Here is a 26,458-nt window from a genome sequence, read left to right as displayed (position 1 = left end):
GGAAAGGAGGAATAGAGGAATAAAATACGGAAGAGACAAATAGAAAAGAAATAATAAAGGGTATATCCAGACCCAAACATATTAATGATTACTTTAAAAGTTAGTAGACTAAACTTTCCAATTAAAAGACAGAGATTATAAAAATGGATTTTAAAAAGACTCAAATATATGTACTACAAGAGATATATTCTTTTTTTTCTTTTATAAGAGATGATATATTTTTAAGATTTGTTTATTTAGAGGTAGAGAAAGAGAGCAAGCAGGGGGAGGAGCAGAGGGAGAGGGAAAGAGAGAAACTTTAGCAGACTCCTTGCTGAGCTTGGAGCCCACTTTGAGGCTGGGATCATGACCTGTCTGAAACTAAGAGTTGGATACTTAAACATCCAGGGGCCCCACAAGAGATATATTCTTAATATAAAGACATAGAACCTTCCTAGATCTTATTAGAACTAAATTAAATTTCAGCAGTATTACTTAAACATTTCTGAGTTCAGCCATTTGATATCAATATATATAACATTTCTATTTTATTTTAATTAATGTTTACAGTATAGAGCAAAAATGACAATGCCATTTTGATTTTAAAATGCTTAAATTAATGGGGCAGCCCCGGTGGCTCAGCGGTTTAGTGCTACCTTCTGCCCAGGGCGTGATCCTGGAGACCCGGGATCAAGTCCCATGTTGGGCTCCCTGCATGGAACCTGCTTTTCCCTCTGCCTGTGTTCTGCCTCTTTCTCTCTGTGTCTCTCATGAATAAATAAATAAAATCTTTAAAAATAAAATAAAATGCTGAAATTAATATTGGTATTTTTATTTCAAAAAGCATTCAAAAATTTTATTTATTTTTTAAAATTTTAAATAAAAATTAAAATACTGTCAATAACAGTGAATAGATTTCAAATATAAAATCATAAGCAATGAAAAAATCAAATAAGCAAGTTATTGTAAATCATTAGATTAAAATTTTCAAATTTAGAATAAATTACATAAAATTAAGGAAAGTTGTGATATATGAAGGGAAATAATACTTTAAATGCATTAAAAAATTAGAATGTATCAAGGATGTCATTGATGCATATATTTTTGTAAAGATTTGTTTGAGAAAGTGAAAGCGTGTGTAATGGGGATTGGAGGAGGAGGGAGAGGGAGACCCAAGCAGATTCCACTCTGAATGCTTAACGGGACATGGGGCTCAGTCTCATGACCCTGAGCTGAAGCCAAGACTCAGAGGTTTTAATTGACTCTGTCACCAAGGTGCCCTTGATGCATATTCTTTTTTGATGCATATTTTTAATGTGTACTTTCCAGCTGCTGAAAAAAGTCTTTGTGATTAGTTGCTATAAAGATATGAAATAACTTCATAAAGTTTCTCTTTACTCTTTTATTTTCAAATAATTCCCGTGGTAATTTGACAATTTTGAAAAGGTGTTTTTGAAAATATTGTTTAGGGCAGCCCGGGTGACTCAGCAGTTTAGTGCTGCTTTCCGCCCAGGGGGTGATCCTGGAGACCCGGGACCGAGTCCCACATCAGGCTCCCTGCATGGAGCCTGCTTCTCCCTCTGCTTCTCCCTCTGCCTGTCTGTCTGTCTCTCTTTCTCATGAATGAATGAATGAATGAATGAATAAATAAATAAATAACATCTTAAAAAAATATTGTTTATAAGGTGGTAGTGTGGGGTAAGGGACAGATTCTATACATTATTTTTATTTTTTTCTATACATTTCTATACATTTTTTAAAAGACTTGATTTATTTATTTGAGAAAGTGAGTGGGAGAGAGAGCATGAGTTGGGGGGGACCGGAGAGAGAAGCAGGCTCCCACTGAGCAGGGAGCCCTACATAGGGCTCAATCCCAGGACCCTAGGATTATGACCCTGAGCCAAAGGCAGGCGCTTAACCAACTGAGCCACCCAGGTGCCTCCATAGTTTAATTTTTTAGGAAGTCTTTCAACTAGAGTACGAATTATTCTTGCAGTAGGCTCTGTCAGCTGTCCACATTACATCCCCCCTTAAGGATTCTAGAGGTATAGAAGCACATTTATTCAATTTACAATGTTAATATAACTATACTATCTTGGTATATCTTAAGTCAAAGGATTCAGATTTCAGATTTTTGAAATACTGAAAGAATGAGAATATATCAACACAATATTATAATTCAGTACTTAAAAAATAACATGACTGGGCAGCCCCGGTGGTGCAGCGGTTTAGCGCCGCCTGCAGCCCAGGGGGTGATCCTGGAGACCCTGGATCGAGTCCCACGTCGGGCTCTCTGGGTGGAGCCTGCTTCTCCCTCTGCCTGTGTCTCGGCCTCTCATTCTCTCTCTGTGTCTCTATGAGTAAATAAAAAATAAAAAATCTTTAAAATCTTTAAAAAAAAAACATGACTTACAGTGAACCCAAATGACAGTCATTAATTTAACAAATAAGGAAAATACAAAAACATTGAATGTTATGCTATTTTATCTTCCTTTGTCCCTGCTTTTAAAATATCCCTTATTATTACCTTTTCTAGATACAAGGCCCCCTTCTCTGACATTGGAGAGCCTTATTTAAAGGTAGCTCTGATATTGGAGAGTTTTGTTTGAAGGTAGCTCCAAGGAAACCCCAAGAGTTGATAAAAAATAAAACACTAATACTATTTAAAAATGCCTAGAAGACATTTGGTTCTTATATAAAATAGGCATAATGGTTTTTTTTAAAGATTTTATTTATTTATTCATGAGAGACACAAGCAGAGACATAGGCAGAGAGAGAAGCAGGCTCCATGCAGGGAGCCCCATGTAGGACTCAATCCTGGGACTTCAGGATCACGCCCTGGGCCGAAGGCAGACACTAAACCACTGAGCCACCCACGTGTCCCAAAATAGGCATAATGTTATATGGACTTTAGCAAACCACCTGTAATTTTGTCAAAATTATCATATATAATATGGAGAAATGCAGGCTAGATGTAGTAAAAACCAGATGAGTGACTGCTTTGTAAAGACAGAGTCCATCCTCTGCCTTGTTGAGGTTCCCCGCCCCTTTGGTGTATTGCTGGATTGGATTTGCAGACTCTTCTTTAGCAGTGTGAAAAAACTTGTCATACAGGGAGCCTCAGAAAATAAAAACAAGTTTTATAGAGTGTGCTATTTGGCTAAGGTGTGGCCAGTTGGGGAAGGGGTGATGCTGTGAATCCCATACTTTGGTCTCTTCTTCTTCCACGTGACCACCTTATTGGCCCCTCTGAGGAGCACAGTTTGGAAAGTACTGTAGTTTGTGACACACTCAGGTTTCTAAACCCAAGGACTTCTGACAGCTGATCATTTGTGAACCAGTGATGCTGATAATTTTCTGACTTCCTTATCTATACATTTTTGAAATTGTGTAATACATATTTGTGTTTTTTTAATAGGAAAAATATATTCCTGTTTTGTGTTCTACATCTTCAGCTTCTATAAATTCCCTAACCAGAGACCGTCGTGCTTCATATAAGGATGCTACTCCTGGCACATCTAAAATAGTGATGTCAACAGGTAAATTAGTATTTTTTTAAAGGGTATAAAATTACTCATCTTTTACTCTTTGTTATTTTAGTGTCGCTGAAATCTGAGGAATAAAATAAGAGGAAAAAAGATGATGATAAGACATGTTTTTGTTTTTTTCTTAGCATTTTTCATATTTAAGTATTTTGAAATTCTGGTTGTTCATTTTGATGTTAAGGAGATACTATTTTACTTTTTTTAAGATTTTATTTATTCATGAGAGACAGAGAGAGAGAGGCAGAGACGCATGCAGAGGGAGAAGCAGGCGCCATGCAGGGAGCCTGATGTGGGACTTGATCCTGGATCTCCAGGATCACGCCCTGGGCTAAAGGCAGGCACCCAGGGATCCCCAGGAAAGACTGTTTAAATACACAAGTCATTTGAAAATTCAGTACTTTTTAAAAAGATTTCATTTATTCATTCATGGGAGACAGAGAGAAAGAGAGGTAGAGACACAGGCAGAGACACAGGCAGAGGGAGAAGCAGGTTCCATGCAGGGAGCCCGACATGGGACTCAATCCCGGGACTCCAGGATCATGCCCTGGGCCGAAAGCAGGTGCTAAACCACTGAGCCACCCAGGGATCCCCTGAAAATTCAGTACTCAAAGTATTTTAACCATCTTAGTAAGATTTACAAAAAAAATTGTTTTTAAGATTTTATTTATTTATTCATAGAGAGAAAGAGGCAGAGAGAGAAGCAGGCTCCATGCAGGGAGCCTGACTCAATCCCGGGTCTCCAAGGATCAGACCCCCGGCTATAGGCGGTGCTAAGCGGCTGCGCCACTGGGGCTGCCCTAGATTTACAAAATTTGCCTCATTGTCAAATCTATTTTTGTTTTCCTTTTATCTTGCTTCACAAAGTCTTTTGTCTTGTATATATTTTTAAAGATACTTCAAATCTTCTTAGAATACCTTTTAAAAATATTGACCCATCCTTGCCTTTCAAGGGGCATGATGACTTCAAATTATTCTCTATTATGTGAAGAGTATGAAATGATACAGAAGTAGATGAACAAATACCCCTTTTATTTGTCATCTCTTCCACATTTTCTTGTTCCCTTCCTATTTTTTAAAGCATGTACCATTGCTTTATCTCCTAGTTCATTGTCTAACTTATACTCTTCTGTTCTTGGACTTTTCTCTCCAGTTTTCCTTTTCTGATTACAAAGAAATTATTTTTTGGAAATTGGAATCACGGGCAGCACTGGTGGCCCAGTGGTTCAGTGCCACCTTCAGCCTGGGGTGTGATCCTGGAGACTCGGAATTGAGTCCCACGTTGGGCTCTGTGCATGGAGCCTGCTTCTCCCTCTGCCTGTGCCTCTGCCTCTCTCTTCTCTCTCTCTCTCTCTCTGTGTCTGTCATGAGTAAATAAAATCTTTTTTTTTTTTTTTTTTAAATTTTTTTTTTAATTTATTTATGATAGTCACAGAGAGAGAGAGAGAGGCAGAGACACAGGCGGAGGGAGAAGCAGGCTCCATGCACCGGGAGCCTGATGTGGGATTCGATCCCGGGTCTCCAGGATCGCGCCCTGGGCCAAAGGCAGGCGCCAAACCACTGCGCCACCCAGGGATCCCTAAATAAAATCTTTTAAAAAAAAAATGAAATAGAAATCATTTAAAGATTATTGTAACATACCTCATTTTGTGAGTTTATTATTTCTGATTTTTAGTCTGTTAGCAGGAGAGACTAGCTAAAAGTATAACACAAAGGAGATAAAAACATTGAAATCTTTGTTTAGCTTTACTTGTGTTTAGTAGGACTTTGTCCATACCATCAGCACCATGGGTTAAGTTTTAATTAAAAAAAAAAAGTTATTATTTAAGAGAGAGAGGTAGAGCATGAGCAGGAGGGGCAAAGGGAGAAGGAAAGAGATTCTCAAGCGGACTCCACGCTTAGTGCGGAGCCCAACTCGGAGCTCAATCCCACAACCCCAGGATCACAATCAGGAGTTGGCCCAATGCTGAGCCAAAACCAGGAGTTGGACACCAAACCAACCGCTCCACCCAGGCACCTTGGATTAAGTTTTTTTTTTTATTTTTTTAAAATTTTTTTTGAATTAAGTTTTTAATAGCTGTTTCATTTCAGTGACAGAGTCCATCCTTCCTCTGGCTATCGCCACAAGGTTGAATTATCGTATATTTCAATGTAGTGAAAGTGAGATTAATGGGTTTTTATTGTACTGAATGTAGACTATGTATATGTAAAATTTGGCAATATAAATTAGGTAATGGATGAAAATGTGCTTTCCTGATTTAGGGGAACAGCATTATTTTATGTTTGGTAATAATGTACCCTCATATTGTTACATTGTATGTTGGTTTATATTTATTGATTCTTCGTGAAGAAATACTATGGAAACATGACATTTACATGATTATAGATAGATGATTTGCCTCTAAATCAAATGCTTTTATTATACTAAGAAAAGCATTATTTAAAAAATTTTCTTCATTGAACCTTGGCATTTATATAAAGACCATTTTTATTTTCCTTAAGTTAATGAAAATAATTACTCTAGGTCATTAGAACTTATTGTGTGGCATGTATTTTAAATTATTTGGTTACTTTAGAAAATACAGTGAAGGTACAATGTTGGTGATTTAAAATTCAGTCGGAGAAGGAGTGTATTAACATGACCCATTTTTGAAAGAAAATTCTTGTACTGTGTGTACAGTTAGAAGGTGAAAATATATGTCTTTATACCATTTTAAATGATGTGGGAATGTGTGAAGAATTGTTTTGTGATGCTACTAAAAGTTGGATAGCTCTTATAATTAATTTAGGCAAAATTCTAGAAAATTGAATAGGCATTGGATTATTTCTTTCTAGATTTAATATCTTTATATAGATGTGAAAATAGATTTACATACATACTTTTAGGTAGCATATGATTGTTGATATTAACTGTATTTGGGTTCTCTTTGAGTGAAGTGTGGTTAGTGGGATATAGTAACTAATTGTGTAATGTTTATGTTGCTTTTAACCAATCTGATTTGTTATATTTATATACACGTTTCCCCAAGTGTGTGTCTATGTCAATAAACATGGAGATTCTGGCCCTCACTTGGATCATAAGAAAATCCAGCAGCTGCCTGACCACTTTGGCCCGGGCCCTGTGAATGTGGTGCTCCGGCGGACCGTGCAGGCCTGTGTGGATTGTGCCATCCAAAGTAAGACTGTTTTTGGATTTCTTAAGCCAGATCATCGTGGAGGAGAAGTGATAACTGGTATGTTCATCTAATCCTTTATTCAGCTTTTCTTCCAAATTTGATGTTAGGTTTTGAGAAGGCAAGGAGTTTATAATATTTGTAGACTATTTAACTATCTATAACATTGGCATACTTATATAGATACAGTAGAATATTTATGATAATTACCTGTTAATAGATTTTTAACTCTGGTTTGGAAAGTTTACATTCAAAATAGACAATGTTCAGAGTCCTACTGTAAATTGAGATAAAAGATTTTTTTTTTACATACTCTGTTAAGCTCACTATAGAAAAAATACCTTGGTTGATTGTCTGTTCAGATACTACATTTATACCCACAGTATGCTTGGAATAGCAGGAAGCATTCTAGATCACTGAGTTGCTGCTCTTGTTGTTTGCCTTATGAATATTTTTTAAATGAGAAAATGAGAATGCTTTTTACCAGTACAGGTTATTGTGTTTGAATGAGAGGGGCCTTTATAATTTTAGGTAATTCCTTTATAAATTACAAAACCACAAATAAGATTTATAATACATTTCCTAATTGATGGTTTGTTTGATATTGTAGTTTTATCTTTCTATGAAGTAACTCTGACATCTCTTTTCCCCCCAATAGCCTCCTTTGATGGGGAAACTCACTCAGTCCAGCTCCCTCCAGTGAATAGTGCCTCATTTGCTCTGCGTTTTCTTGAGACCTTGTGTCATAGCTTGCAGTGTGATAACCTTTTGAGTAGCCAGCCTTTTAGCTCTTACAGACGTAATACTCCTAGTCCTGCGGAGCATGATAAAAATAAGTCAGGTGAGAGAAAATGTAAAATTTTATACTGGGCTTCTACTTTATATTTTACAATTAACATGAACATCTTGTGTAATTTAGTTTTTCCTTGTGTCCTCCTCAAAATAAACATTTTAGCTACAATGAATTAATTAGACATGTATAATATACAGTTGTTCTTGTTCATTCAAAGTGGGAAAGTAATTTCTTATATTCATAATGAACTTGAGAATCAAAACCTGAAAAGTATCCTGTGTTTTGATTTGCATTTCCCTAATGGCTGAGGTTGTTAAGCATCTTTTCGTGTACTTATTGGCTAAGTGTAGATCTTCTTTGGAGAAATGTCTATTTAAATCCTTTGTCTATTTTTAATTGTCTTTTTATTACATAGAAATAAAATATATTTGTACCTTTTACATATTATATTTATAGTTGTTACACATAAAGAATTCTTTATATATTCTGGATACAAGTTCCATATCAGAAATATCCTTTGTGTATATTTTCTTCTGTTCTGTAGGTTGTCTTTTCACTTTCTTGAGGTGTCCTTTGAAGCATAAAAGTTTTTAATTTCAGTGAAATCCAATTTATTTTTTCTTTTGTTTCTTGTATTTTTGGTGTCATACCTAAGAAAATATTCCTTAGTACAAATTCACAAAGATTTGCTTCTATGTTTACTCCTAAGAATTTTATAGTTTTAGCTGTTATATATAGGCTACTGATCTATTTTGAATTAATTTTTCTATATACAGTAAGGTAAGGGTCCAATTTCATTCTTTCACATGTGGATATCTAGTTGTCCCAGCACCATTTGTTGAAAAGACTATTCTTTCCCTATTGACTTGTCTTGGCAAGTCAAAAATCACTTGGCTGTGAATGTATGGATTTACTTCTGGACTTTGTATTTCATTGATCTGTATGTCAGTCCTCATGGCAGTACCACAGTATCTTGATTATGGTAGCTTTTTAAAAAGATTTTATCTATTTATTCATGAGAGACACACAGAGAGAGAGGCAGAGACATAGGCAGAGGGGGAAGCAGGCTTCCTGCGGGGAGCCCAATGCAGGAATCAGTCCCAGGACCCTGGGACCATGACCCAAGCCAAAGGTAGATGCTCAACCACTGAGCCACCCAGGTGCTCCATACTGTAGCTTTTTGTAGTAAGTTTTGAAATTCAGAAGTATGAGTTTTCCAACTTTGTTCTTCTTTTTCAAGATTATTTTGGCAATTCTGGGTTTCCATATGAATTTTAAGATCAGTTTGTCAATTTCTGCTGGGATTTTAGTAGATTGTATTTAATCTGTAGATCAGTTCAAGGATTATTGCCATCTAATAACATTGAGTCTTCAGGGTACCTGGGTGGCTCAGTTGGTTAAGCCTCCAACTCTTGATTTTCGTTCAGATCATGATCTCAGGATTTTGGGACTGAGCCTCACATCTGGCTCAGTGTGGAGTCTGCTTGTCCCTCTCCCTCTGCTCCTCCTCTGCTTGTGTGTTCTCTTTCTCTCTCTCTCAAATAAAATCTTTAAAAAAAATAATATTTAGTTTTCTAGTTCATGAACATGGGACATGTCTATGTATTTAGGTCTTCCTTAATTTATTTCAACAATATTTTGTAGTTTTTAGGAAGTGCATCTGGCACTTCTTTTTTGATAATTTCATCCCTGAACATTTTATTGTTCTTAACACTATCGTAAACAGAATTAATTTCATAATTTAATTTTTGGATTGTTCATTGCAAGTGTATAGAAATGCAATTGATTTTTGTATTATTGATCTTGCATTCTGTGATCTTGCTGAATTTATTTGTTCTTGTTGGGGTTTTTGTATGTGTGGGCATTTCTTAGGATTTTCTTGAAGTCTGTTTTGTCTGATGTTACTATAGCCATTCCAGTTTTAAGTACTATTTGTATGGTATATTTTTTTCTCACCCTTTTCCTTTGAACTTACTTGTCTATTTGAATTTAAAGTATATATTTTGTATTAAGTATGTAATTGGAACATGAATTTTTTTTTTATCCATTCTGCTAATTCGATTTTTTTAATTCATTCATGAGAGACACACAGAGAGAGGTAGAGACATAGGCAAAGGGAGAGGCAAGCTCCCTGTGGGGAGCTGGATGTGGGGCTCAGTCCCAGGACCCCGGGATCACAACCTGAGCCAAAGACAGATGCTCAACCACTGAGCCACCCAGGCGCCCAATTTGATTTTTTTTTTTTTACTGGAGTGTTTATCTCATGGATAGTTAATAGAATTACTAATAAGGAAGAATTTATTTATTTATTTATTCATTTATTCATTCATAAAGTAGGATTTACGTCTGGGGCACCTAGGTGGCTCAGTCGATTAAGTCTCTGCCTTCAACCCAGGTCATGATTTCAGAGTCCTGGGTTGAACCCCCACATTGGGCTCTCTGCTAATGGAGAGGCTGCTTCTCCCTTTCCCTCTGCCTGATGCTTCGCCTGCTTGTGCTTTCTCTGTGTCAAATAAATAATTTTTTAAAAGTAGGATTTACATCTACCATTTTGTTATTTGTTTTCTGATGTCTTAATATTTCTTTTTGTCTTTTCTTTGATAACTTGTTTTTTAAAAAATAGATGTTTTCTTGTATACTATCTTCGTTTTTTTCTTGTTTCTTTGACTAAATTTTTTGAGTTTTTTTTTTTTTTTTCTGTCCAGGAAGTTACTTTCTTAGCAGTTGCCTTGGGGACTACAATTAACATCATTATTTAAAACAGTATAGTTTGGATTAATACCAACTTAATTTTAATATTATGCAAAAGCTTTGCTACACTACAGTTCTATTTCCTGACCCCTTCTTTGTTCTTTTATTAGCAAATACAGTTTCATAATTTTCTTTTAATTTTTTTAATCCTTTTTTTTTGTTTTTTAAGTAAACTCTCTGCCCACCATGGGGCTTGAACTCATGACTCTGAGCTCAAGAGTCACATGTTGTATTGACTGAGCTAGGCACCCCTACTTTTTTTTTTAAGAGAAGAAGGAGAAGAAAAAAGTTATGAACACAAATATATTTGGCGTGCCTGAGTGGCACAGTTGGTTAAGCATTTGACTCCTGGTTTCAGCTTAGGTCTCATCTTATGGTTGTGAAATTGAGCCCTTCATTGGGCTTCATGCTCCACACTCAGTGTGAAGTCTGCTTGGGTTTCTTTCTCGCTCTTCTCTACCCCTTGCCCTCCAGCGTACATTTGCACTTTCTCTTTCAAATAAATAAGTAATTGTTTAAACACAAATATATTTACTGGTACTGTTTAATTTCCTATGTGAATTTGAGTTACTCTTTTTTTTAAAGACTTTATTTATTTATTCATGAGAGACACACAGAGGGAGAGAGAGAGAGAGGCAGAGACACAGGAAGAGGGAGAAGCAGGCTCCATGCAGGGAGCCTGATGTGGGACTCGATCCCAGGACCCCAGGATTACAACCTGAGCTGAAGTCAGATGCTCACCCACTGAGCCACCCAGGCGCCCCCTGAGTTACTCTTGATTGTCATTTCCTTTTTAAAAAAGTTTCCTTTTTTTGGAAAAGTTGTATTTATTTTAGAGAGAGAGAGAGCAGGGGGAGGGGCAGAGGGAAAGGGAGAGAGAATTTCAAGCAGACTCCCTGCAGGACAGACCCTGATGCAGGGCTCAGTCCCACTGACCAGAGCCCATACCAAGAATCGGACACTTATCCAACTGAGCTATCCAGGTGCCCCTTACTTTTTGTTTATGAAGAGTTTAATTTTCCATCATTTTTTAAAGTTTAGTTTTGTTGGATATAGAATTCTTAGTTGATTGTCTTTTTGTTTTAGCAATTTGAATATATCATCCCACTTTCTGCTAACTTCTGTAGTTTCTGAGGAGAAGTCAGTTAATCTTATTGAGGATCCCTTGTAGGTGATGATTTGCTTTTTTCTTGCTAATTTCAAGATTATCTTCATCTTTTGCTTTTGATAGTTCAACTGTGTTTTTTCTAGGTGTGGATATCTTTGAATTTATCCTAATTGGCGATTGTTGAGGTTTTTGAATATTTGGATTAATGTTTTTCATCAAATTTGGGAAACATTTAGCCATTATTTTTTCAAATATTGTTTTGTCCCTTTCTCTCTGCTACCTCTCCTTCTGGAACTCTCCCATTATGTGTATTTTGCTGTCCTTAATGGTATCCCACAGGTCTTTGGGGTCTGATAGTTTTTCCTCATTCTTTTTTCTTTCTGTTCCTTGGATTTTATATTCTCAAATGACCTCTCTTTAAATTTGTTGTTGATCCTTTCTTCTGCTAGTTCAAATCTGCTCTAGAGCCCTACTGGTGAATTTTTCATTTCATTTATATTACTTAACAAGTCCTAAGTTTCTATTTGGTTCTTTTTTGCAATTTTTATCATTTTATCGATAGTCTCTATTTGGGGAGACTTTGTTCCCTTACTTTACTTTGTTAGACATTATATATATATTTTTTAATTCTTTGAACGTAAATAAAATCACCGATTTAATGTCCTTGTTGGGGTGCCTGGGCGGCTCAGTTGGTTAGTGTCTGTCTTTGGCTCAGGTCATGATCCCAGGGTCTTGAGATCGAGCCCCAAGTCAGGCTTCCTTCTCAGCAGGGAGCCTTCTTCTCCCTTTCCTCCCCACTTGTGCTCTCTGTCACTATCTTTGTCTCTCTCTCTCAACTAAGTAAAATCTTAAAAAAGAAAAATCCTTATACTAACTCCAGTATCTGGGCTTCCTCAGAGGCAGTTTGTGTTGACTGTTTTTCCCCCCTTTATATATGCCATACTTTTTTTTTTTTTAAAGATTTTTTATTTATTTATTCATGACAGAGAAAGAGAGGCAGAGATACAGGCAGAGGGAGAAGCAGGCTCCATGCAGGGAGCCCTACATGGGACTCAATCCTGGGTTTCCAGGATCACACCCCAAGCTGAAGAGGGTGCTAAACCACTGAGCCACCGGGGCTGCCCCTAGGCCATACTTATGTTTCTCATATGTCTCGTAGTTTTTAATTGAAAACTGTACATTTATAAAGAGTATAAAGCAATAACTCTGAGAATCAGATTTTCTCCCCTTCTCTAGTGTTTGTTGTTGCTGATGCTTTTGTATAGTAACTTTCCTGGACCAACTTAATGACTTCCTGGGCTCATTTATTATATATGGCCAATGAAGTCTGCTCATTTAGCTTAGTTCAGCAAATGATTGGACAGGGATTTCCATAAATGCCTACAATTGGTATGTCTCCCATGCTTTGCCACAGAGTTCTATGTATGTGTTGAAATTTACCTTGAACATTCCAGGAGGCATTTTACAAGTCTGCTTTGTGCAGAGCCTCAAGGTCAGCAAGGAATGAAAGATTAATCTTCTTAGGTCTTTTCTGGGTGTGCATACAACCTTGTACATCACACATATGGCCTCCTAGGTTCCCAGGAGTATCTCTGTGATTTTCAAAGTCTCCTAATGGACATTTTATTCTCCAGGTTTCTTTTTAAAGCATTTTGGTCAGGGGCACCTCGGTGGCTGAGTGGTTGAGCGTCTTCCTTTGGCTCAGGTTGTGGTCCCAGGGTCCTGGGATTGAGTCCCATATGAGGGAGCCTGCTTCTCCCTCTGCCTATGTCTCTGCCTCTCTATGTCTCTCTCATGAATAAATAAACAAAATCTTTTTAAAACATAAAGTTTTTTGGTCAGTTTCTTCTCAGCCTCAATTGCCTCAGGCAGCAACCATAGCATTAAACAATTGCTACTGTAGGTTTTTTTGTTTGTTTGCTTGCTTGTTTGAGCAATGCCTTAGAGATCGGGCTTTTCACACAGAGCAGGTTCTGATTTAGGTCCAGTAAAACAAGCCCTGAAATCAGCTTTGCATTAACTCTCAAGGTTAGTCAGATAGTGACAGTTCTCTGGGGACAGGGCTGTTTGTGAGCTCTTAAACCCATTGTGTTCCTTCCTGTAACCATTAGGATGTGCTGGTTTTCACAGCTACAGTAGTTGTGAACCTGTTGGTTTGCAAAGCTGCTATAAAACTGAGTGAAGGAGATGATGTTAGGGAAGCTAAAGTGCCACAGAATTTGCTGTTCTTTCTGAGATTTAGCTCTTTTTTTCTTGAACAAATGGTTTTTGGATTGTTGTAAGCCTTTACATAACGTCCAGAGTTTTTGAAAACATTAGTTTTGCCATTCTGTTCATTATTTTTATGAAGAAGTGGATCTTTGGAGGTCTTAGTCATCCTGGAAGTGCCTCTCTATGATGACTTTTAAAGTATTTTGTAAAATATCTGGCATTTTCTAGTTATCTCTGCAGGAAAAGTTTCATGCCTGAGCTTACTATCATACCCAGGAGCAGAAGTCAAGAGTCATCTTTTCTGTTTTATCAGCCCCAGATAATAGACCATACACCAGCTTCATAAACTTTTTATAAGAAAGTATTAGAATATTAAAAGATAAGTAAGGGGGCACCTGGGTGGCTCTGTTGGTTAAGCACCTGCCTTTGGCCCAGGTCATGATCCCGGAGTCCTGGGATCGAGTTCCACATCGGGGTCCCTGCAGGGAGCCTGCTTCTCTCTGTGTCTCTCATGAATAAATAAAATCTTAAAAAAAAACACATTGAATTGTATGCTTTAAAAAAAAAAAGATAAGTAGGGCAGCTCTGGTGGCTCAGTGGTTTAGCGCCGCCTTCAGCCCAGGGCATGATCCTGGAGACCCGGGATCGAGTCCCACATCGGGCTCCTTGCATGGAGCCTGGTTATTCCTCTGCCTGTGTCTCTGTCGTGCTCTCTCTCTCTCTCTCTCTCACATTAATAAATAAATAAAATCTTTAAAAAAAATAAAAGATAAGTAAGGACTTTCTGGTCTTGCTAGGATTCAGAGGTAAACAAATACTTATAGGAAACTATACGCTAGTATTTGAATTTTTCATTTCACTAAAGTATGAAAAAAGCCAGTTACTTCCTTATAGGCATTTAAATGTCCAAATTGTATAAGTGTTTGCCATTCACTGAAATATGTTATGCATATTGGTTTTTGTATTCTCTGATTAAAAATAAAATCAAGCTCTCTTAGACTCTTTAGTAATCAATCAGTAACTAGATGGCTAAAAGTTTCTTATCAGATGATCTTAAGAAGCACACCTGGGCCCCAGCTATTTCGAACCAGAAGACGTTTGACTTTGGTACTTTCTCATTGCAGTCTTTCTTCTCACTCAAGTTCTGTGATCAGACTTTTTAGATTTCTATTATATTTAATTTTACCTTTTAGTTGGAGGTTAAATCAAGATATTGATTGATACTTAGTGTATAATTGATAATGTGAGATATCATTACTTTCAGGATGATGCCTTAAAGAGTGGTCCTTTAGGTAATTTGGTTTAATAATAGAGTTATAGTAAGGGTAGCTCTAGGCCAGGACTGTTGCCTATAAAATGTGATGTCCATTGTATATGGTCTTTTCCTCTGAATTCTTTTCTTGTTCATGGGAACAATTTTCCCAGGCTTTTTTAGACATTATAATTGATTGCCTCACTGCTTCCTGAGATATTTAGAGATATGTGATGAACCTAGAATAAATGATGCCTGGATTTAATGTTTTTAGCTCTTGAATATGATATCACTGAAATTTTTAATGGGATGAAATCAACACATTATTCATGAACAATCAAGTAATTGATAAATTGCTGATAAGGTTAGACGAGGCAAACAATTTAGAAACAAAATTGTTACATGCTGATGATCTGAAAATGCTTGAGAAATGTTAATTAGTTGTAACAGACACTTTTTTTTTTTAAATAGTGAAAGAAGATCTAACAGAAAAAAGCCCCAAGCGACCTTCTCAGGAACCTCCACCTTATGTTGTTCCTGTGTCACCTAAGCTTCCCAAAACAAAGATGCATGCCTCTACAGGTAAATAGTATTTCCATGTTCCAGGAATGGGAAGAAAAGTCACTCTACTACCACTTAATTATATGCTCTCAGGTGGGGGTGTGTATTTGCACAGATGAGTTGAGCATTTAGGCTACTATTTCAGCAACTTTGTTGAGCATTTCATTCTTTTCAGAAGTACACAATTGTCGTTTCTCCTTAGATAAAAATAAAACAATTATAGTAACATTTTTCATTCAGCTTTGTATTACTGAAAGCTGATAAAAAGTGAATAGAAAAGCCAGTACCTCCAGTGTAAGTTTTAAGTGTCTAAGTAGGAAACAAATGTTAGAAGCCAACTGTGGGATCATATTAGAATAGTTGTGAAGAACTGCATTCCTAAAAATGAATGCTTTAGGGAGGTGTTGTTCATAGCCTTGGTAACAAGACTGTGAAGGGACAGTTGCCATAAGAAATACAGGTAACATTGTGAAATCAATTTGGATTTTAAGACAGTGTCATTACTATAAATTCCAAGGAGGATGGTCATGTTCTTTATGTTAGAAATTTGTGGTTCAGTGTAGCATGGCTTAAGTGAATTGCTGGAGGTTAGGAGATATTTTGATCTTTTAATAGTATTTAAGCTAAGTCTACTTAAGATAATTGCCTTTGTCTTTTTTTTCTTATAGAAGAACTACTGTCTACAGAGGGAAATGGCATGCCCAAAGAGGAAAAGCTTCCTGAAGATTCCAAGAACTCACCACTAAATCCAGGAAGTTCTTTAAGCCCCAGCAGCAGAAATCCCATAAGTACCTCTACTACCATCACTAGGAATTTTTCTCAAAGTGTGCCAGGCACCTCAAGTTCACCACTAGTGGGGACCAAATCTACCAAGAGCAGTCACCATGAAGTTAAATTCCAAATGCAGAAGAAAAGCGAAGGTATATTTAAAAATAGTGATTCTCAACTAATGTGTTTCTTTCTCCTGAAGGTTTCCATGCCAGCAACATCCCTTGAGAGTGTATCACATTGGAGAAAGTGCCAGAATTGAGGAGTCTGAGTCCTCTCCTTTATTTTACTGTCGGGGTCAAGCCACTACAGATGCTCTAGTCCCCATGGCAGCATAGAACTAACTGTCTCTGGGGATCTGGATCACCAACCATGTCTCTCATAGAGGCTTCTTAGATTGGTGGTTCTTACTAGTGGTTCCATTGCAATTTATCATTTCTCTGGATACTGTCTGGGCTCACAAACCTCCTATGACTCTGAAGCCTGGAAAGATGCACTTCCTCTCCTTTTTGATGTACTCTCTTCTTTGTCACTTTTGAGACCTTTCCTGACTCCGGCCTGTATCTAGCTTCCAGGTCTGGGCTCTGGTATTCTGTTGCTATAGCCACTTCCCCAGTCTCCATACCCTCAGTTACTCTCTCAGGCCCAGCAGGAGTACATGATATGTGTAAATGGGGCAACCACCTGTTGCCATTTGGAAAGAGCCAGAATAGTTTTCCATGTGCAAAAATAGCTCCCCTCTATCCTTTTAAGGATTTAGGGGATGGGACGAGGTGGGCTAAGGGTAGGAATCAATGTTTTGTGCTTTTTCTCCTGGTAGGCATCTAGGCAAGGTGAGTATTAAAGGCAGTAGGAACTTTTCAACTTGATTGCTTTTCTTCATGGTTATTACCTATGGGCAACTGCACTGCATACATGCTCTGATATGCTTAGTGTCATCCTCCCATCTCCCACCTCAGGTACATTGTCTCATGACACTTGCAAGGAGTCTGACGATAGATGCTTATTTCATCAAGGGGTAGTGTACCCAGAATTTTTAGGTATTTTTCACAAAATAAGAGCTTTTAAAGACAGGTCTTCTCAGTAAAAGGCTATAAAAGGTTACCCGTGAAACTTAATATCTCACTTTCAAATGTATGCCTAACACTACTATGTCAAAGTAGCCTGTATTTGGGCTTGAGAAGACTAGCTTTTGGTCTTTCCAAAAATGGAAAGACCTAATAGTAATAACATTACTTACTAATAATTTACTTATCAGTAATAGAAATCAGCATCATCTTCATCACTATCTGATGTGTGCCAGGCACATGATATTTTATATACCCTTATACAGTACATCTTTATGGCAATTCCTTGAGTGTAGGTGCTGGTAAACATTTTTCTGTGAGAAATCTGAGAAGTCACTTGACTATGGTCCCCAGCTAGAAAGTGGCTGGGTCAGTCCTTGAATCCAGGCACTCTGACTCCAGGCTGTATGCTTAACTGCTAGGCTGTTTCCATCTCCAGAGAATAGGTAAGCATTTCACTTGGAAACTGTCTGGAGGTGTCATTACTATTGTTTTCTTTAAGGTATTGGAACTGTTACTTAAAGCTGAGTCCACCCCTGATTGCTGGTGTTGCTCTCACAACTTCCTGCCCTGCCGCATTGTTTGGATGAAATAAATTGTTCATTTTTATTATAGGGGGGAAATCCAGTAACATCATTGTGGACAAAGTCAAATCACTTTCATTTTATTCATTTCAGAAACATTTACTGTTATTCTAGTGTATTTAAGCCAAAACCATTCAGGAGAAAAGCAAGACTGGACTTTGATTATTTTTCACATAATTAGTTTATTTCATGTAATTATTTGAATAACACTAATGTTTGCAGCTTCGCTGATTTTTTTGAAGATATGGGCGCAATTAAATGATTTTTTCCATAATAAATTAAAAATAGATGATCTTACAGTTTTATTTTTAATATAAAATTATAGTTTGATACCATAAATTATATCTTTGCATATAGTTTTTCTGTAGTAATCTATAAAACTGTCTACATGTTATTTAAGACATAACCATACTGGATTCTGATGACATAAACCAGAAATCCCACAAAAAAGTTATTTAGAGGTATGATTAACTTGATTAGTTTTGTCAATAATTTCTTAATCTTAAGTCTTTCTTGAACTAAAGGAGAAGACTTTTCTGTCTAAAATGTTAAAATGCCTTAGGCATGGCATGGTCTATACCATCATCATTTTCATTTGGGTTGAAACAGTGCAGTAGCATTTCCTGGTAGATGTGATCAGCATTTTTATCTCTGACTGTGAAAGGGAAGATACATTTTAGTAAAGAGCTTTTAGTTTACATCCAAGTTGTATATTGAAAGAGAAAATAAATACACTTTTGAGCTACACACAGGAAAACTTAACATTGTGAGTTCATTTACCTTTTTTTCTTTGCCCTTTATCTGGGTAAATACTCAAAATACCCCTAAAATGGCTGGAGCCCAGGTGATAGGAAAGAAAAGGTGTATCTTTGGTTAATTCACACCAAAAAAAGACCAAATTTGTGTTGACGGTCCTTGTTTAAGGAAACAGATCTTCCTAGCAAATGACAAAACTCACTTCTGACACTAAGTAAAGAGTCAAGCGCTCTGGTTGTGTAAAATGAGTGGACACAAATTACAGCACAACTTGGTAAACAGCATAGCTAAAACTTTTTGGGGGTAGGAGTGCATAATTTATTCTATGTCTCAATTATTTCTTTCTTTGACCTATAAACAGTCAATCAGAATATCTATTACTATGCAATTAAACTTGAGAGAGGCATTCAGTATAATGTTAACTTTACTTCTAACCTAGCCAAGCAGAAAATAATCCTGTTTTCTTCAAAATTCAGATAAGCATTTAAGCCTTAAGAGACAGGAATTTAAATGGTAAAGTGATGCTAAAAATAGCCACATTGAATACATGGGAGAGTTTCAGTAAAAACTAATTTGGTTCTCAAAGATAATGGGGTTATTGAAATTCACTGATTAAAGTGAATAAATTTAAGCAATTATAAAAACAAAATCTGGAGACTTTCCATTATATTTAGCTAGTAAAAGAAACCTAATCTACAAAGACCACGGGGAGAGAGATTGAGAGAAATTCATTGAAACACTTAAAGAGTAATAGGTTAGCTTACATTAACCTAATTTAACCCACACAACAGATCCTTTGCTGTCTTTGCCTGTGGCCAGCAAGGCCTCAGATTGATCAGTCTGTTTTACGATTTTTGAAGCTTTAAGGTAAATTCTGAAGCTGCTTTTGTTGTTTGGGGGAGGTCAGATGGGGTGCTCTTGGGTAGCCATCCTCAGGTCATTCTAATCTAGCCTTTGACTGGATTCTGCGCTTGGAGTCCTGGGTCCTTGCTGGGGTGCTTGATAGAAGGTTCCAGGAATGAGACCATTTCTCCCTACCTAACATCTCTTCTTTCAGGATAATGATCAGGTCAAGTATGATTTGTCTTTTTTCCCCCCCATTGAAGCTCCAAGTTATATAGCTGTACCCGACCCCAGTGTCCTGAAACAAGGCTTCTCTAAGGACCCTTCAACCTGGTCTGTGGATGAAGTGATACAGTTTATGAAACATAAAGATCCTCAGATATCAGGCCCCCTCGCCGACCTCTTCAGGCAACATGTAATGTATCTTTTGATCCGGTTTTCCTGCCGTAATGCCTTTCAATGACCTCTGTGCAGGCCCTTCAGTTGGATGGATGCTGATTAGTGTGGATGGTGGGGGAACCCTATCAACTGATTTTTTTTCCATATATGAGAAAGGTTACTTGGCCCAAAGTTAGATTCTTAAACGATAGAGGCTGGATCTGTGCTTTATTTTTAAAAAGATTTTATTTGTTTATTCATGAAAGACACAGAGAGAGAGAGGCAGAGACACAGGCAGAGGGAGAAGCAGGCTCCATGCTGGGAGCCTGACAGTGGGACTCGATCCCGGGACTCCAGGATCACACCCTGGGCTGAAGGTGGCACTAAACTGCTGAGCCACCGGGCTGCCCCATGGATCTGTGCTTTAAATGGGTACCCGAGTACCTAAAATACTACAAGTCTTCAAGCTCTCAAGAGAAGATGATTCAGCATGGCCACTCTCAGATGTCTTCTCCCACAAGGATCCTCCTCCCCACCTGCTCCCTGCTCGGCCCCAGGACCATGAGTAGGAGGTGGTAACCACAAGCTGTGACAGGGTGTCCTCCTTGTTAATGATGCCCGATGAATCCAGCAACTGTGTAAGATTAAATGTGGTTTTATTTTAAATAGGAGCTCACGAATACCAAATAATATGCTTCTCTGACATACATTGGTTAATTAAGGAAATAAAAAATTTTAGGAGGATGCCTTGTGTCTATTAAGTAATGTTTATAGTCTTTTCTAACAAATTAGTAACCAAATATCTTCCGTCCTTTTCGGTATTCTAAGAAAATCAGTAATTAGTTTTATCATTTAATTAGCTTAGCTTTAGACAACTAATTGATTAGTTTTCAACATAAAGACAACATTGTATAACACATTACAGTTTGCATTGATGCTGACATCTTCATATTCCCAGCCTTTTTAAGAAAGTTAATGACCGTCTGAAATTGATTTCTACGATTCATAGTTTTCTACCCTTTGTCATAGATATGTAGTATTTTAATCAACACACAGTATTTAAAATCAGATAGTTTGATGCTTAGGCCATTTTTGAAAGATACTGGATTAAATTTCCTTTTTCTTAAAATTTGAAGTGAATTTAGAAATTATCAAATGATGTCTTACTGTATAAATTATATTTTTAATAGTTTTCAGGAAATAAATGCATATTCAGAGAATATATATCAAGAATGTACAGCTGCTCTCTATTTTACATGTTCTTTTATATAAATAACTTGACAAAATATGAATGCATTATTAATTGTAATTTCTTTCTCTCTGTAGGAAATTGATGGAAAGGCCCTGCTACTCCTCAAAAGTGATGTGATGATGAAGTACATGGGTCTGAAACTGGGGCCAGCATTAAAGTTATCATACTACATTGAAAAACTTAAAGAAGGAAAATACAATTGAAAAAAATTTAAACCTCAATTTAAGTTGGATGGAATTCTTATTCTGATAACTTTTAATTTAAAAATATTTTTATTCTCTAAAAAAAAACAAAAAAAAATACTTTTATTCTCCTAGCAGCTTGTGTTTGGTAGACAGTTCCTCTAAAAATAGGTTATATCCAGAATTGCAGAACATTATACTCTAAACTACTTTAAAAACCATTTAACAAAAAAAGAAAAAAAATTAACGTGTTAGTTAGTATTAGCATATTCAAATTGGGAGTTCTTTATGTCATTATTTTACAGTTTACAATTTATCATTTTATTGTATAGTTTACAGATTTATTTTTCATGCTAGAAACAGAGAAACACCTTTGATTTCAGTTCATGTTTCTATATAGAACCAAAACAGCTAAATCCCAAAGGGGAAAGTATCAGGGACTGACACATTCTCTAATGAAATCTGTGAGAAGTTTTCCTTAGAAGAGAATATAAGATGCAACCGTAGATATTATCTCTTTCTCCCAAATATTTTTTTGTCTGTTACTGCAATGTTCTGGTCATGTTCTGCCAGTTTCCAGAAAGGGAAAGCCATATAAATTATTTTCCTTTTGTTATTATCTCTCTGTATGTTGTATTTGTTCATATTTAAAGAAAAAGAGCAAGCTTATAAACCCTCATAAAGTGTTCTTAATCGATTTTTGATAAACTTTGAACAATTATAGGATAAATAGGATGGTTGTTTTATGCAGGAGATATTATACTACAAGGGTGGTTTGGATGGAGTCTGATGAAATTTTTTTCAATAATATACCTATTACTTTAAAACATTACATATTTTCGCTAAGCGTAGATGTTTAACTGGGCATTCATTTCTCACATCTCTATATGAAGACACCTGTGCCCAAATTTTTTAAAGATATATATTTTATTGTCTGTTTATTCTTCATATGGATACTATACCATATTTATATATTATTCTATACCTGTAGGTATACAAACAAGTAAATCTGTTCTTTTTGAATTTAACATGGCACTTTGTACTGCCACAGAGGTAATGGTGAACTATTTATAGAGTTAGAGGTTTTTATTCTGTAAAAAATATGTGCATCATTTGCTATTACTATTACCTCTCAGCTTTGTCTTCAGGGGATAAGAAACAATCCGGAGGTTGGTGTTCATACAGGGAAGCTCTCTGTCCTATGCAATGTTTCTAGTTAATTTGCTTAGCTCTGAGCCATTTATTTTGCTAAATTTTGGAAGATGCATTAATTCTGACATCATTTTAGGCTTTATTTTTAAAGTTAGAACTTTCAAGGGGAAATGGTGCTATATGTTTATTGTAATTCTTTGTATTAACTTTGGTGTAATGTTTATAAGCTATGAGAATCTGTGCTAAAAGTCTTAGCCATTTGTTGTAAATGCCAATAAAATATACACCAGGGGCATGAATGTACATTTTCAGAAAACCAAATGTACTTTATATAAGAATGCAACTATTTAAAGGGTGTTTTATCTATGTTATTCTTTTTGTGTTATAAGACAAAATTCTAATTTAAACCTGGTCTTTTTTCAAATTGTTTGTGTGAAGATGCTGTGCCCAGTTGAACAGTCCTCAGGTGTTTGTATGAATACTGTGTTTTACAATTTTCAGATTTTAAAATATAATAAAGTTTTAAAACCACAGTAATGAATGTCACAGTCTCCACTTTGACTTTTTTTGCTTTCACTGCATGACATTAATGTACGAATTTATTAGAGTTGATAAAGAAACGGTTTACTAAGTGTGTGGTTTTGTGTCCAAATACTTGCCCTCATTCTACAGTTAGGCTGATCCCTAGCAGCAAGGGCTGATCTCTTGTAGGGCCCTAAACTAGACCCCAGGGGAGCAGTACAGGGTTCCATCAGTGAGTTTTGTGCTCAAAACTTGTGGCTCGAAATGGTACTGATGATGCAAGTGTGCTAGAAAATGACAATGGCCCCCACAGATCCCGTCACCACCATTGCCGGGGGGGGGGGGGGGGTGTCTACATCTGGCTGGCAGGACCTGGCTGCCCTTTTACTCCTGGGGGCCAGGAGCCATACTGCCTTTCTGCTTTCAGCTCTCCCAGCTTACAGGGTGGAAAAGCCTTAGAGGCTCAGGCTTTTAAGGTTGAATCGCCTTCAGTGTGACCCCTTGCCCCCTCCCCTAAACCGTGTCTCAGAAGCCGGAGATGCCTCCCGCTGCAGTAGCATGGCTGCTGGGTCACTGGAGACGACAGGGCCCTCGCTGAGGCTCCAGGGCTGATGCTCCAGTGGCTGGGACGAGGATGTCACTGCCGTCTGGGACCCGGGTGATTGAGAACCCCTCGAGCTTTACTGTCTGCTTTGTAAAATTTTAGTCCAGAGATACCGTTGCCACGTTAGGCTCTTGTGAACTCTCCAGGCTTTAAAAGTAATCTTTCCTCTGGTTTTGCCTCAGTCCATCCTTCCAGCCCCGGCTGGCGGCATTCTGCAAGCTGACCTGTGCAGCCCCATGGGCGCACGCGGCACTCGCTCTCGTCTCTGCGTGTTTTTTTTTTTTTTTAATTTTTATTTATTTACGATAGAGAGAGAGATGCAGAGACACAGGCAGAGGGAGAAGCAGGCTCCATGCACCGGGAGCCCGACATGGGATTCGATCCTGGGTCTCCAGGATCGCGCCCTGGGCCAAAGGCAGGCGCTAGACCGCTGCGCCACCCAGGGATCCCTCTGCGTGGTTTCTAATCGTCCTGGAGTCTGCGGTCCAGAGTAGGACTTCCCAGACTTTTAAACGCGGGCCCCTCTGGAAGCATGAAAAAGCCAAGGCCTTCTGTAATCTGATTAGAAATTAAGAACTAAACGTCAGGAGTAGGAGCAACGCCGTGGGGAGGCAGAGCCCTGGTTTTGTAGCTACCTAAGGGAGCGCGCACACCTGGCTGAGTCAGCGCAGCACGGTTGAAATCCTGGGGCTGCCTGTACAGGGAGGTGCCGGGACTTGCTGGTGTTTGGAAGGCCCCCGAGGCTGATCCGGGGGACGAGGGCGGGCTCCAGGCACGGAGGATGTGCGGCCCGCGCCGGCGAGCAGACGCAGAGGGCGCTCCTTCCTCCACCTCGCCACGCGCCCTCCTTTGTCCTCCCCGCGGCGAGCACGTGCTCAGCTCGAGCTGCCCTGCCTTCTCCCGGCGACGCTGGAGGTAAGTGGGCGTTCGGGACCCCGCTCTGGCGCCCGGGGCACTCGCTGCCCGGGGGGGGGGGGTGCGTGTCCCTAAGGCGTACGCCACCTATCTGCTCCCCTCGAGTTGCTTGGAACGGAGCGGAGACGCCCCGGGGGTTCCTGGAGAGGAGAGCCGCGGGGGGGCGCACGGTAGAGCAGAGGAGCAGTTCCCGGCGACGCGAGAGGGTCCTGGCCCCTCAGGACTCGCCTGCCGCGGCACCAGGCAGAGCAGGAGCGCTCTCTCGGACCTGCCCCACGCCCACGGCCGAGCAGCAGGTCTTGCCGTGAGCGTGCATCCTAGCTCGGGCGCCGCCGGCGCTGCGCAGGGGCCAGCACGGTTCGGCTCAGCTAACGTTTCCCTGCATCCGCCCAAGAAAACAAGGAGGAAGCTGCAAGGATCAGGATCGTAGAGTAACGCAGTCTTGTTGTTGTTGTTGTTGTTGTTGTTTTAAGACTTATTTATTCATGAGACACAGAGAGGGGCAGAGACAAAGGCAGAGGGAGAAGCAGGCTCCCCGCGGGGAGCCCGATGCGGGACTCCATCCGGGATCCCAGGATCACGCCCTGAAGGCAGCCGCCCAACCGCTGAGCCACCCAGGGAACGCCTGGAACTGCGATTTAAAAATAGAAATAGAGAAGCTCAAAGCCGTGTTGGTGTTGGTAATCTATAAAACGTCAGTCTCCTTTGGCTCTGGTAAATGTTCCCTTCTTTTTTTTTTTTTTTTTTGGCCCTTCTTTTTAAAAAGCTCTGTGACTGGGAATCCCTGGGTGGCTCGGCGGTTTAGCACCTGCCTTCAGCCCAGGGTGTGATTCTGGGGTCCTGAGATCGAGTCCCACGTCAGACTCCCTGCACGGAGCCTGCTTCTCCCTCTGCCTGTGTCTCTGCCTCTCTCTCTGTGTGTGTCTCTCATGAATAAATAAATAAAATCTAAAAAAAAAAAAAAAAAAGCTCTGTGATAGTACATTTCAAGCCCCTGCAGAAACAGAAGAGTGTAAGGAACCCGGATCCCATCCCCCAGCCTCAATAATGATGAACCCATGACCAGTCTTGTTGCAGCCAAACACCCACCCGCATCCCCCATTTCCACATTGTTTTGAAGCAGATAGGACTTATCATTTAACCTAAAGAGGTCACTACATATATTAAAAAGATAAACATTTAAAAAAGTAACCATACTACTGCCACACTTTAAGAATGCATTTCTAGGACTGTTCTCTAATGACAGGAACCAGGTTTCCTCGGAGAAATGTCTGTTTCTAGGAGCGGTGCAGGGAACATTCCAGAGGAGTCTGGAGCATCTTGTAGCGCCAGAAGGAAGTGCTCCAAAAACCACAAGGATGGGGCCTTACAGCGGGACACGGGAGCCAACTGAAAGAGCTCCCGGAGCCTCAGTCTGGAACCATTTGAGCAATAAGCAAAGCAGAATTGGATTAGAACCCAAAGCGTAAAAGAAACAACCCTTGAGTGCATGGTTTACTGTTGTAAACAAGCGACGGAAGAAACGAGCAGATGGGGGAGAATGGATCTGTGCGGAAGGACCCCCAATAATATAGAGTCTCACTCGGTCTTATCATGAGGAAAATCACCAGACAAATCCCAACTGGGGAACATTCTTCCAAACACCTGATGGGTACTCCTCAAAACTGCCAAGGTCCTCAAAAACAAGCAAAGTCTGAGAAACCGTCACAGCCCAGAGGAGCCCAAGGAGGCATGCTGACTAAACATGATGTGGGACCCTGGACGGGATCCTGGAACAGAAATGGGCAAAAACTGAGGAAATCTGAACACAGCGTGGGCTTTGGTTCATAATAATATATCAGTGTGACTCATTGTGGCAAATGTACCTAAGATACTAACAGCGGGGAAAATGGGTGTGGGTACTCTCTCTACTATCTCAGTACCTCTCAAGTAGATCTAAAACTATCTAAAAATTTAAAATTACCTGAAAATGAACATTTCCTCCATATCTTTAAGCAGGCATGTAGTATTCAAATCTCTTTTTTTCCTTTTCTTCCTTAGTAGGCTCCCAACCCAGTGTGAGCCC

At 38.8% G+C, this 26,458-nt stretch overlaps 1 protein-coding gene and 1 long non-coding RNA gene across 16 annotated transcripts in view; one reads left to right on the top strand and one right to left on the bottom strand.

The window, feature by feature from the left end:
- SCML2 (Scm polycomb group protein like 2) overlaps positions 1 to 23,727 on the top strand; it is a 98,079-nt gene extending 74,352 nt beyond the window's left edge. For 10 of the 15 annotated variants that reach the window (XM_041742061.1, XM_041742049.1, XM_041742051.1 and 7 more), the window contains 7 exons: positions 3,398 to 3,518; positions 6,551 to 6,754; positions 7,353 to 7,535; positions 15,281 to 15,391; positions 16,039 to 16,290; positions 19,652 to 19,803; positions 21,093 to 23,726. In XM_041742061.1, the coding sequence (XP_041597995.1) occupies positions 3,398 to 3,518; positions 6,551 to 6,754; positions 7,353 to 7,535; positions 15,281 to 15,391; positions 16,039 to 16,290; positions 19,652 to 19,803; positions 21,093 to 21,221 (1,152 nt within the window). In that variant the 3' untranslated portion in view covers positions 21,222 to 23,726. Of the gene's footprint in view, positions 1 to 3,397; positions 3,519 to 6,550; positions 6,755 to 7,352; positions 7,536 to 15,280; positions 15,392 to 16,038; positions 16,291 to 19,651; positions 19,804 to 21,092 lie in introns of all 15 variants that reach the window. The other 5 variants (XM_041742062.1, XM_041742057.1, XM_041742059.1 and 2 more) reach the window with 3 other exon arrangements.
- Positions 2,287 to 26,458, bottom strand: part of LOC121483474 — a 41,196-nt gene continuing 17,024 nt past the window's right edge. Inside the window, exons 2-3 of the long non-coding RNA XR_005985736.1 lie at positions 7,376 to 7,508; positions 2,287 to 2,333 (exon numbers count right to left, since the gene is read on the bottom strand). This is a non-coding gene — a long non-coding RNA (uncharacterized LOC121483474). The remainder of the gene's footprint in view (positions 2,334 to 7,375; positions 7,509 to 26,458) is intronic.

This window comes from Vulpes lagopus, chromosome X (genome assembly GCF_018345385.1).
Source record: "Vulpes lagopus strain Blue_001 chromosome X, ASM1834538v1, whole genome shotgun sequence".
Classification (NCBI taxonomy): domain Eukaryota; kingdom Metazoa; phylum Chordata; class Mammalia; order Carnivora; family Canidae; genus Vulpes; species Vulpes lagopus.
The sequence above is the reverse complement of the archived record's forward strand: the minus strand, read 5'-3'. Positions and strand labels throughout refer to the sequence as shown.